Here is a 13492-nt window from a genome sequence, read left to right as displayed (position 1 = left end):
GAATGTTAAAATGGAGTTAGAGGTTCAGGGCCTGGTTGGGGCACTTAGGTGATCTTAAGTAAGCCCTTCCTTCCCTCAACCTTAGGTTTTGCTTCTGTGGATGACAGAATTGAACTAGACTTAGCAAGTCTGAAAGCTAAGTCTCCTCTAGTGCTCAGATTCTAACCAGTCTGATTTCCTCAGTACAAAAAGAAGAAACACTCTGTTCTTTCGGCAGTCATTTGAGTCAATTATCCACATAACTGGTGTAAGCCTCTGTTTTTATTTGGCTTGGCTCACTCAGCTGGGTTAGGATGGATCTTGAGAACAGAACCCGCATAATGCCTTAGAGATGCTATGAAACGGTAGGATGTGATCCCTGAACTGAATTTTTAGACACAAAGTGTATGTAAACAATTTTTTTTAGGTTTTTAATTTTAATTCCAGTATAGTAAATTGCTGTGTTATACTTGTTTCAGGTATACAATCTAATGATTCAACAATTCTATACATTACTCAGTGCTAATCATGATAAGTGTACTCTTTATAGTTAAGAGTCTCTTGGTTTGTCTTTTCTCTCTTTTTTTCCCTTACCCATTTGTTTTGTTTCTTAAATTCCACACATGAGGGAAACCATATGGTATTTATCTTTCTATTTATTTCACTTAGTATTATACTCTAGCTCCATCCATGTTGTTCCAAATGGCAAGATTTCATTCTTTTATATGACTGAAAAATATTCTATTGTATTTATATACCACATCTTCTCTATCCATTCATCTATCAATGCACACTTGGGCTGCTTCCCTATCTTGGCTATTGTAAATGGTGCTGCAATAAACCTAGGGATGCATATATCCCTTTGAATTAAGGTTTTTGTATTTTTTTGATTAAATACTGAGTAGTACAATCACTAGATCATAGAGTAGTTCTATTTTTAACTTTTTGAGGAACCAGTCTACATTCCCACTAATGGTGCAAGAGAGTTCCTTTTTCTCCACATCCTCACTAACATTTGTTGTTTCTTGTGTTTTTGATTTTAGCCATTCTGGCCACTATGAGGTGACATCTCATTGTAGTTTTGATATGCATTTCCCTGGTGATGAGTGACGCTGAATATCTTTTCATGTGTCTGTTGGTCATCTGGATGTCTTCTTTGGAGAAATATCTGTTCATGCCTTCTGCCCATTTTTAATTGGTTTATTTGGTTTTTTGGGTGTTGTATAAGTTCTTTATATATTTTGGATACTGGCCCTTTGTGTGATATGTCATTTGTAAATATCTTCTCATTCCATAGTTTGCCTTTTAGTTTTGCTTCCTTTGCTGTGCAGCTTTTTATTTTGATGTAGTCCCAATAATTTATTTTGGCTTTTATTTCTCTTGCCTCAGGAGACATATCTAGAAATATGTTGCTATGGTTTGATGTCAGAGAAATTACTGCCTGTGCTCTCTTCTAAGGTTTTTATGGTTTCAGGTCTCACACATAGATCTTTTATCCACTTTGAGTTTATTTTTGTATGCTGAAAGAAAATGTTCCATTTTCATTCTTAAGCACATAGCTATCCAGTTTTCCCAACATCATTTGTTGAAGAAACTTTTTCCCTATGTATATTCATTCCTACTTTGTCAAAAATTAATTGAACATATAATTGTGGGTGTTTTTTTTTAATGTATTTTATGTATTCCTGAGAAAGAGAGAGAGAAGCAGAGACACAGGCAGAGAGAGAAGCAGGCTCCATGCAGTGAGCCTGACGTGGGACTCGATCCCAGGTCTCCAGGACCAGGCCCTAGGCTGAAGGCGGTGCTAAACCACTGAACTGCCAGGGCTGCCCTAATTGTGGGTTTATTTCTGGGTTTTCTATTCTATTGTATTGCTCTGTATGTCTATTTTGTGGCAGTACCATTCTGTTTTGCTTACTACAGCTTTGTAATATAACTTGAAGTCTGGAATTGTGATACCTCCGGTTTTGTTTTTCTTTTTCAAGATTTCTTTACTATTCAGGGTCTTTTGTTTCATGCAAATTTTAGTATTGTTTGTTCTAGTTCTGTGAAAAATGCTGTTGGTATTTTGATAGAGATTACATTAACTCTATACATTGTTTTGAGTAGTATAGACATTTTAATAATATTCATTCTTTCAATCCATGAGCATGGAATGCCTTTCCATTTCTTTGTATCCTCTTTAATTTCTTTTATCAGTGTTTTATAGTTTTCATAATATAAATCTTTCATCTCTTTGGTTAAGTTTATTCCAAGGTATTTTATTATTTTTGGTGCAGTTGTAAATGGGATTGCTTTTGTAAACAAGTGTTTATACAAGTGAAACATGGGCAAATATTTTCTGTTTTCAACTTTCACCAGTAGAAAGTGAGTAAAGGTCTTGCTTTAGATAGTGTGAAGTAGGGCAGCCTGGGTGGCTCAGCAGTTTAGTGCCTGCCTTTGGCCCAGGGTGTTATCCTGGAGACCCGGGATCAAATCCCACATTAGGCTCCCTGCATGGAGCCTGCCTCTCCCTCTGCCTCTCTCTCTCTGTGTCTCTCATGAATAAATAAATAAAATCTTAAAAAAAAATAGTGTGAAGTAACAGAAACAAGAGAATATGGCCAAGTGCTGCTGCTCATAAAGTCTATCTCTCCAGAAGTGTTTTGTTTTTTTTTTTGTTTTTGTTTTTTTTTATGATAGTCACAGAGAGAGAGAGGCAGAGACACAGGCAGAGGGAGAAGCAGGCTCCATGCACCGGGAGCCCGATATGGGATTCGATCCCGGGTCTCCAGGATCGCGCCCTGGGCCAAAGGCAGGCGCCAAACCGCTGCGCCACCCAGGGATCCCCTCTCCACAGAAGTTTACATTTTACTCAGTATGCTGAGTTCTGCCCTCCCAAAAAAAGAGAAAAATTAAATTAACATAAACAAGAAAACAAAAACGCCTCAAGTCTGGCAAATCTGAAAAGGCATCCCATGGAGCTAGAGGTCTGCTGAAAAATGGATTATCTGTTGGTTTGGGAAAAAGGCAGAAGGCTCCATGCAGAGCCTATTGCTACAAACAGACAACAACCCGGGGATGCATTATCCTGAGAGAGCATTGACTAGCATGTGTTTCTTTCTTTCTTTCTTTCCTACTTTCTTTTTTTAAGATTTTATTTATTGGGGAGCCTGAATGGCTCAGTCAGTTAAGCATCTGCCTTTGGCTTAGGTCATGATCCTGGGGTCCTGGGATCAGGCTCCCTGCTCCTTGGGGAGCCTGCTTCTCCCTCTCCCTCTATCTGCCACTCCCCCTGCTTGTGCTCTCTGTCAAGTAAATAAATAAAATCTTTTATTTATTTTTTTAAAGATTTTATTTATTTATTCATGACAGACATAGAGAGAGAGGGGCAGAGACACAGGCAGAGAGAGAAGCAGGCTCCATGCCGGGAGCCCGACATGGGACTCGATCTGGGGACTCCAGGATCACGGCCCAGGCCAAAGGCGGGCGCTAAACCACTGAGCCACCCAGGGATCCCAAAATCTTTTAAAAAAGAAAAAAAAAAGAGAGTGCCTGGGTGACTCGGTAGATTAGGCATCTGCTTTCAGGTTGTGATCCTGGGGTCCTGAAATGGAGTCCTGCATCAGACTCTCTGCTCTGCAGGGAGCCTGCTCCTCTCTCTCCGTCTCTCTCTCTCTCCATCTCTAATCAATCAATCAATCGATCTTTGGAAAAATAAAAAGATCATGACCTGAGCTGAAGGTAGATGCTTAATCAACAGAGCCACCCAGGCACCTGTGTTCTTTCAGTGACCACTTCAGACAACATCTGATGAAGCAAGAAATGGGACTAGTTTTAGTCGGTAGGGCAGCATTATCAGAAAGAAAAGAGAGTAAGGCCCTGGGCAGATGAGACCATCTTCGTGAAGGAACTAGAGTGTCTTTCCTGGGACTCTTGAGACTGACCTTTGATGAAAAGGTAGCCACAATCAGCTTACTTTCACTTAAAACTTCACTTTTGAACCAAATGGAGAAAGTGGAGATAAATCACAGTACTAAATTAAATGATCACAGGTGAAAGGATCTGAAATATGGTGTAATTCAACCTCTTACAAGAAACAAGGAAATGACTTATCTACCATCGTACAGCCATGGTCAAAGCCATTATCCAGGTGTCTACTATCTACTCCAGTGCTGCTTCTACAAGCCACAGCCCTTTTTTTGTTTTGTTTTGTTTTGTTTTGTTTTGTTTTGTTTTGTTTTGTTTTAAGGTGAGCTCTACACCCAACATGTGCCTTGATCTCAGACCCCAAAATTAAGAGTCTTCATGCTCTACCAATGGAGCCAGCCAGGCACCTCTTCCATATTATGTTTTGAAGTGCTAAGGAATGCAAGGCTCTTTATGCTGCTATCATATTAGAAATCAGGATAAAGGAAGCTCATAGTGGAGATATACATAGCTTCTCCCATATGTTCTCTGTTTCCCCTGCTTCTTAAAAAAAAAAATAAACATTTAAGAGTTCATTCCTCTGTTAGACACACAAGATGGAACATCTATAGAACCTACCTGTTTTGGGCAAACCTACTAGCTGATGCACTAGAGTGGAAACTCCCATGGAAGTTTCTCTTAGAAGGAAATAGATGGTTCTCCAGGAACTAGTTCTAAACACAATATTGAACATTTACTACAGGAAGGAGAACATTTTTTTCTAAATAATATTTCAAAAAGTTTTCCTGGAACTTTTTGACCCTTAGTAGTCCTATTTATTTCTTAGTAGAGCCTAATCTTAGATGTTTATTCCACGTTAGATGTATGTCTGTCTTGCTTGCTTTGGATAAATTTGGTAAAGGAGGGGGTAATTTTCCATTCTTCAGACAACAGTTCACTTCTACATATTGTCTCCTACTCTTACATTCTCCAATCAAATTGTAGGCATGAGGAATTTCCAAGATGTTAGTTTGGCTACCATGCATGCTCATTGATTTACATAGCTTTTGATTCCAGTATATTTACAGACCCCCAAATCCAGAAAGACTATTTTTGTCCTTGAAAGATTTTCTGTGAGTAGATACCTGTTTCTAATCTGACATCCATCTGTTATCTCTGGTTGGGTGTTCACAAGCTATCAATAAACATACAAGAGAAACACCTGGTTAGAATTTACCATCTGCCATTTTTGCTTCCATGCTAGAGAATTAAGCAATTCACTGCAATAGAGTTTGATAAAGGAGGATGGAAGATGATTTTAAAAATTAAGTCATAATGAATATCAGATCTATCTAACATAGTTTGAAATCTACCAGAATAGGGCCACCTGGCTGGCTCAATCAGTAGATTGAGCATGACTCGATCTTGGAGTCATGAGTTCTAGCCCCACATTGGGCATACAGCCTACTTAAAAAAGGAAGAAAGGAAGAAAGAAAAGGAGGAAGGAATGAATCTACCAGAATAACTCCTAGCAGTTGTAAACAGTTTATATAAGTACAAGGTATATGGGGGTTAAATTCTATCATCTCTTTTCTGATTTTATTTTTTTAAAATTTTTTTTTATTTATGATAGTCACACACACAGAGAGAGAGAGAGAGAGAGAGAGAGAGGCAGAGACATAGGCAGAGGGAGAAGCAGGCTCCATGCACTGGGAGCCCGACGCGGGACCCGATCCAGGGTCTCCAGGATCGTGCCCCGGGCCAAAGGCAAGCGCCAAACCGCTGCGCCACCCAGGGATCCCTCTTTTCTGATTTTAAAGCAGAAAGTAACACAAGAAGGCTTGCTTGAGTGAAGTTCCTATGTTCATGTATCCTCTTTCTAATCAGTACTTGCTCTAGGTTAAGCCTTCCAGGATTGTCAGCTGTGTGCTTTCAGATGAAGAGTATTGCATGCTTTGAGGCCTTAGTGTGTGAAGAGCAGAATGGTGAGGAGGTAGCATTTCAGGCTTCTGTGGGAATGAAAGTCTTATAGCTATTGAGGTAATGGTGGGCCTGCCTTATTACAGGAAGCTGGAGACAACAACCAGTTCTGTTGGAGGAACCTCTTTTCCTGCATCAACCTTCTGAGGCTACTCAATAAACTGACCAAATGGAAGCATTCCAGAACAATGGTGAGTGGGGCTTCAGATAGTGGTAGTGTCCATCTGACTAAATTTTTTTAATCTTAAATATTTATGGACTTCCTGCTTTGTGAGCTCTATAGAGCTCTGAATGCTACATAAGGTAAGCACCTAATTCTGGGCACTTATTCTATATGAAATAATTATTCATAGTACATTTCTTTACAAGGAGCTGAAAATGGACTATCCCCCAGGGCAGCTCTGCTTGGAAAGTTAGCATTGTTATTTGGATTATAAGCACATCCCAAATGATGCGAGTCTAAGATTATTCATTGCAGTACAAATCATGAAAGATTGGAAACAACCTAAAGCCTGTTAATACAGGACCAACTGGTTAAATAATATTGGTACATCCTTATAATGGAATATTATACAACCATTAAAAGGAATGAGGCGGGATCCCTGGGTGGCGCAGCGGTTTGGTGCCTGCCTTTGGCCCAGGGCACGATCCTGGAGACCCGGGGTCGAGTCCCACGTCGGGCTCCCAGTACATGGAGCCTGCTTCTCCCTCTGCCTGTGTCTCTGCCTCTCTCTCTCTCTGTATGACTATCGTAAATAAAAATAAATAAATAAATAAATAAAATAAAATAAAATAAAATAAAATAAAATAAAATAAAATAAAATAAAATAAAAGGAATGAGGCAGGAAAAAAAGAATGAGGCAATTCTATACTGATACGGAGTAACTTTCAAGATACATTGTTAAATAAAAAGCAAGGTATAGAACAATGTGACAGGATATGTAGTTGGCTGTGGGTTTTGTTAATAAAAATAATATATGTGTACATAGAATTATGTATCCAGGAGATACATAAGAAGCTGGTAACAGTAGAAATGGAATGTGTGGCTGAACAATTATTTTGCCTTTATATCATGTACTTTGAATATTAGAAACTTTGAATTGTGACATATAAATGGAGTGGTTCCTTTATGTTCTTGAAGACTAAATATGAATAGAACCTGGACCATAGATTCCCAAAAGCTCCCCCAGGGTATTGAGACCAGTTAAGTTTGGCTTAATTTGTCTGTGAGTTGGAAGTTGCAAGAAACTTATCTGCCTTTATTCACTCCCACCTCTCTTCAAATGGGTAGATGCTGGTAGTATTCAAATCTGCTCCGATCTTAAAGCGAGCCCTCAAGGTCAAACAGGCCATGCTGCAACTTTATGTTCTGAAGCTGCTAAAAATACAGACCAAGTATCTGGGGCGCCAGTGGAGGAAAAGCAACATGAAAACCATGTCAGCCATCTATCAGAAAGTACGCCACCGCATGAATGATGACTGGGCTTATGGGAATGGTGAGTATTGTCAGAGTTCTTGATCTCCAGGAGTTGCCCAGTTATTTAAACAAACTAAATAAACATTTATCTCTACTCTTTTGGTATGAATTGTTACATAGTTTAGTTTGGATGAGAAAATATGTGATTATAGGCAGGTACTGATATAACAAACTTTAAGGTTACTGCCCCAAATTCTAGCATGTGCTCTGGTCCTATATTAACTATAAAAATCCATTTTAGGGGCATCTGGCTGGTTGGTTCAGACAGTAGAACATGCAACTAGTGATCTCAGGATTGAGAGTTTGAGCCCCACATTGTAGATAGAGTTTGCTTTAAAAAATTTTTCCCATTTTATAAAACAAGCAAATTGAGATAATTACCCCCTTTCGAAAACATTCCTTTAAAAGACAGATTTCTCCAAGAGATTTCTAAAATTAAAATAACCTTTTATTATTAAAAAGCAATTAGATAAAGCAAAAAAAGCAGCCTTCCTGGGTGGCTCAGTTGGAAGAGGACATGACTCTTGATCTCAAGGTTGTGAGTTCAAGCCCCAAGTTGGATATAGATATTACCTGAATAAACTTCAAAAAAAAAAAATAGAAAATACAAGTCAGAAAACTTACTATATCACCATATTTATGCCTTTGTACCACCTGAAGATTGTTACTGTTAAATCTTACTGTATATTCTTCTAGATCTTTTTCTTTACATATGTATACTTTTTACTTTAAGAAAATTATACATACCTTTTCATCATCTTTTTTCAGTTAACATTATCTACATCATAAGTCCATATTCAGAATTCCCCAGTTGCCCCCAAATATTCTTTTTTTTAAAGTTTTGTTTATTTAAGTAATCTCTACACCCAATGTGGGGCTCAGATTCATGACCCCAAGATCAAGAGTCGCATGCTCTTCCAATTGAGCCAGCCAGGCACCCCCCCAAAATGTTTTTTAAAGCTGTTTTTTCCAAGTCATCATCCAGCCCAGGGCCACAAATTCATCTGGCTGTTCTATCCTTTTATTTGTTAAATCTAGCAGTGTTTTGTTTTCATTTTTTTCCATAATGCTAATTGAAGAACTAGGTCAGTCACCCTGCAGAATATCCACCTTCTGGATTTATCTCTAGCTTCTTTGTGGCATCATTTACCTTTTATCTCTATCTCTCATATTACCTATAAACTGAAAGTTATTTTTTTAATAAAGATTTTATTTATTTATTCGTGAGAGACAGAGAGAGGGCAGAGACACAGGCAGAGGGAGAAGCAGGCTCCACTCAGGGAGCCCAATGTGGGACTGGATCCCGGGACTCAGGATCACATCCTGCGCAGCAGGCAAAAGCTCAACCACTGAGCCGCCCAGGTGTCCCTAAACTGAAAGTTAGATCTGAAGGTTCGATGGATTCAGTTTAAACTTTTCAGCTATAGTATATTTGAGGTACCATTGGGAACTGCGTATTGTCTCACATTAGGAAACATTATAATATCTGGTTGACGTATGATAGATTTACCAAAGTTTGGAAGAATTTAGTTTGGAGAGCTTTTTCATTGTATTGACATTTGCTATAGTAGGATTTGACCATTATTTGCATAATTGTATTTAAGAATTTTTGGTAAAATGACTAATGACTTGTCTTTGCTGGGATTTGTAACCTGCCTGAATTTTAGAGAATGCTGCAGTAAAGAACCCACAAAACTAAGGGAAGTATATGATTGGCCGATAACAAGCCAGGAGCAACTTCTATGAGACATAAAGCCAATTAACTATTAAATTCTTGTAGATTTTTAAAACATGAAAATGTTTTATCCTGCAAATGGCATGTCTGTTGTTGCTGCCATCATGAGTCCAAACCCAATCTGTACTTCCTTAAGATAAACCATTATGGGGGCCTGGCTGGCTTAGTCAGTAGAGCATGTACCCTTGATCTTGGGGTCATGAGTTTGAGCCCCATGTTGGGTTTAGAGACTATTTTAAAAAAAAATTTTATATATATATATATATATATATATATATATATATATATATATATATATATATACCATTGAGTGTGAGACATAAGAGATCGGGGAAAGACAGATCTCTAGCCCTGAAATAAGTGTCTGAGTGGGATAAATAGAATAAAGCAGATTATCTGTTTTCTCTTTTTACCTTCCTAGAAGCTTTCACCTAATAATTTTAACATAAGCCGACACATACACTTATCACATGCTGGGAGAGGTCACAGGGAATCAGTAAAGTCTTCAGAATTGATCCATTCTGATTCTCCTGGTTGTACCCCTTCCTGCCTCTTTCCATTCCTTGAGAGCTGATGATTCCATTCAAATGGGTAACTCCTGTCCCCTAGGAAAGCTCAGTAAAGGGAATTGAGTTGCCATTTTCGAAAATATAATACATATAACTAGTAAGAAAGTAAAATAATGAAGGGCAGCCCAGTGACTCAGCGGTTTAGCACTGCCGTCAGTCCAGGGTGTGATCCTGGAGACCCGGGATCGAGTCCCATGTCAGGCTCCCTGCATGGAGCCTGCTTCTCCCTCTGCCTGTGTCTCTGCCTCTCTCGTGCTCTCTCTCTCTCTCTCTCTCTCTCTCTCTCTCTCTGTGTGTGTGTGTGTCATGAATAAATAAATAAAATCTTAAAAAAAAATGAAAAGTACAGTAAAAAAAAAAAAAAAAGTCTATCTCAGGGGACCTGTTTCCTTCTTAGTGGTAATTACTGTTAGCAGTGTCTAGACTACCCTTCCAAAGATAGTCTCTAGGGCACTGATGTGGCTCAGTGGTTGAGCATCTGCCTTGAGTTGTGATCCCCACATCCTGGGATCAAGTACTGCCATCAGGCTCCCCACAGGGAGCCTGCTTCTCCCTTTGCCCTCTCTTTGTCTCTCATGAATAAATAAATAAAATCTAAAAAAAACCAAACTGATAGTCTCTGCATATACAAGTATATTTTTTAACCTGGAATGGCAGTATATTATGCACTTACTTTGTATGTTGCCCTCCACAAAAAGGAAATTCTGAGCAGTCTCATTCTTTGTTGTTGTTTTTTTTTTTAAGATTTTATTTATCCATGAGAGATACAGAGAGAGGCAGGCTCCCTGCGAGGAGCCTGATGTGGGACTCGATCCCAAGATGCCGGGATCACAACCCGAGCCAAAGGCAGACACTCAACCACTGAGCCACCCAGGTGCCCCCGTTTCATTGTTCTTATCCCATAGGCCATGCTTTATGATAAGAGGAGCAGAGTCCTGAATTATATACATGTTCTTCTTCCTCTCTTCCCAACACAGACATCGATGCCAGGCCATGGGACTTCCAAGCAGAAGAATGTACCTTGAGGGCCAATATTGAGGCTTTTAACAGCCGCCGGTATGACAAACCCCAGGACTCTGAATTTTCACCTGTGGATAACTGCTTGCAGAGTGTGCTGGGGCAGAGGTTGGATCTGCCTGAGGACTTCCACTATTCATATGAGCTGTGGCTGGAGAGAGAGGTGTTTTCACAGCCCATCTGTTGGGAGGAGCTGCTCCAGAATCACTGACTGAGCTCTTAAGAACAAAGCATCCGATAGATGGGGTTTGGTTCCAATAAATGGTGCTCTGCCTATCCTGCCCTTTTAGCCTCTGTTTCCAGCTCTGAGAATGCTTGTCCAGGGGAGAGCTGGCCTAGCCCAAGGACATCCAGTGTGGTGCAGGGCCATCCTGGGGACTTTGGGCCTGGAGATAGAGCAAGGCTAGGATCCTGAGTCACAACAAATTGGTCAACTTGCCTTGGAGTCAGTTGGGTACCCAGCTGGACTTGAAAATCTGCTGGATCAGTCCTGCAGGCTCTTTTGTGGGACTGCTCCCTGCTTTAGTCTTACCCAGAACTAGGCTAGCCTTTGCTGGCCTGAAGAGTGAGAACAAGTTTATTACAGCATTTGACCCATGATATTCATCATAGATAATGAGAGAGGCAAGTCATAAAATAGGGAGAACATTCTTGCTCACTCTGGATTCCTAGGACTTTCAAGTTTGAGATTAAGTCTAGATTTTAAATTTAAAATTTTGACACCTCTTTCTAAAATTATTAGTTCAAAAAATATATTAGCTCAAAGATGATTTTGGAGCACCTGCATCTTCTCTGTAAAGGATAATGATTTACTCTTACCTAAAGACTGCATGTTACAGTAAGGTATATTTGTGTAAAGTGTTTTTTCCTCTATTCCTGAAGAGATGTATGTTCAATCTGAAATTATTTCTCTGTGTATTCTGCATAGGGCATGGAGTGCTCTGCCATAGGCAGTCTGAAATAGGCCTCCTCTAAGGATGTTTCATGTTTTTCTGAATCTACTTCAGTCTTCAAATGACTGAGTACACTGTAAAAAGTCATCCTTTTCATCCAATTCATTTTTTAAATGACAAGTAACTGCAGGAGGTTTTATTTATTGAGATGGCATGTCCATTTCTGCTCATGATCGATTTATTTTTTAATTGGATAGAGTAGCAAGAGCATCACAGCTTACCATTTTTCTTCTATGTCGATTAATGATATTTTTTTCCTTTTTACTGCAAGTGCTTTCAAAGTGTCATGTGGAGATTTAGCAATATTGTTCCTACCTAAAAGTATTGCACATTTCTTTGAAAATACAGGGATTGATGTACCAACCTCTAAATTTCTTTTACAGAAGAATCACATATTTATTGGGGCACCTGGGTGGGTCAGTCAGTTAAGTGTCTGACTCTTGATTTTGGCTCAGGTCATGATCTCTAGATCCTGAGATCCTGCAGGAGCACTCAGCAGGGAGTCTGCCTGAGATTCTCTCTTCCTCTGTCCCTCCCCCACTCCATGCACTCCCTCTCATATAAATAAATAAATCTTTTTTAAAAAATCACATACTTCTTGACAGAAACAACGTTTTTAGAAAAGCTTCTGATTCAATCAGGATCATTTTATTTCTCTTCTGTCCCCACAGTTATGTCATCTATATTTTCAAGCTTTTTTATTTTAAATGCCCTCCCCCTGACAGAGACACTACTGCATTGTTTTTATGATAGCATCAGGTCAATTTGTGACAGGAAGTCTAGTAAAAAATGGCTTATTTACTTTGTCAACTACAGTTTGATTTGGAAGTCATGATACAGTTATCATATCCAAAGGAGCTAGACCAGAACTCTAACTAAAGCTTGGATTTCACCTCTTTGAGCTTTAGGTAGCAGGATTTCTATTTTTATGGAAAGGTCATGAAGAATATATGTAATGGATGACACTTCTTGAAATAATTGGTAAATTTTACCTGAGTAGGACAGCTGTCCTCGCTGCAAAGTAATTCACTGAGCATATCATCTGCAAATCCTATTAATCTATTTTAATGTGGTTTAACTGAAAAGACAATTTTCAAGGAAAGAGCAGTCATCAATCTATTTCTCTTAAAACCATATAGTATTTAATTTGTGTCAAGAACAAATAAGTTGCCCTTTTAAAAATATGCACATGACTGCTTTCGGAGGCAAGACGTATGCTAACATTTCATACTTTTTTTACAAATCTTGTTTAAGGGAATATTCTCAGTGCAGATGGAGAAACTGAGATACCAAGAAAAGTGATTAGTTTCAAATCACAACATTTTTTCGCTGACTTGCTGGGATAGTATTCAGGTAATGACAGCCAGCCCCATATGTTAAAGTAACTGATCTGAATCTTCCAATTTGAGAACCCATGTGGTTAGGAATAAATTCAGATTAACCAACCTCCAAAGACTTACTGTTACTATTTAGAAGAACATTATTTGAGTGATTTATAGAGGATTTGATTTGTGAATATTTCCGTAAAATCTGTGTTGATTGTTGATGACACTGTTTATCTACTGAAAGCACTTTAATAAAAAGAAATTGAACTGGAGTTAGAAATTTGGTATTTAATTCTTCAACACAAAAGAGTCTTAAAAAACAGGTACAGAAAGTATTCCCTGGGGTAGACTAATACAAACAGCTGCAAAAATCCCAGTGGCTTATGACATATCTTTATTTCTTGTTTCTGGGGATGAGCTGCAGCTCTGTTCTACTCAGGTTAACTTGCTAGATTTAGCTCTGCTCACACATCATCTTATTCTGGCACAAGGCTGATGGAATAGCTCCTGCCTGGGACATACTGTTCTCATGGTAAAGGGCAGGAGCAAGCACCAAACCATACCATGCA

General features: G+C 38.9%; 1 protein-coding gene across 1 annotated transcript in view; it reads left to right on the top strand.

The window, feature by feature from the left end:
• STRIP2 (striatin interacting protein 2) overlaps window positions 1-13195 on the top strand; it is a 48459-nt gene extending 35264 nt beyond the window's left edge. Inside the window, exons 19-21 of the mRNA XM_055307561.1 lie at window positions 5934-6038; window positions 7139-7343; window positions 10606-13195. Coding sequence (XP_055163536.1) covers window positions 5934-6038; window positions 7139-7343; window positions 10606-10856 — 561 coding nt within the window. The 3' untranslated portion in view covers window positions 10857-13195. The remainder of the gene's footprint in view (window positions 1-5933; window positions 6039-7138; window positions 7344-10605) is intronic.
• Window positions 13196-13492: the final 297 nt, after the last annotated feature.

This window comes from Nyctereutes procyonoides, unplaced genomic scaffold (genome assembly GCF_905146905.1).
Source record: "Nyctereutes procyonoides isolate TBG_1078 unplaced genomic scaffold, NYPRO_anot_genome, whole genome shotgun sequence".
In the NCBI taxonomy this organism is placed as follows: domain Eukaryota; kingdom Metazoa; phylum Chordata; class Mammalia; order Carnivora; family Canidae; genus Nyctereutes; species Nyctereutes procyonoides.
Note: the sequence above shows the minus strand (reverse complement) of the source record. Positions and strands in the feature narration are given on the sequence as shown.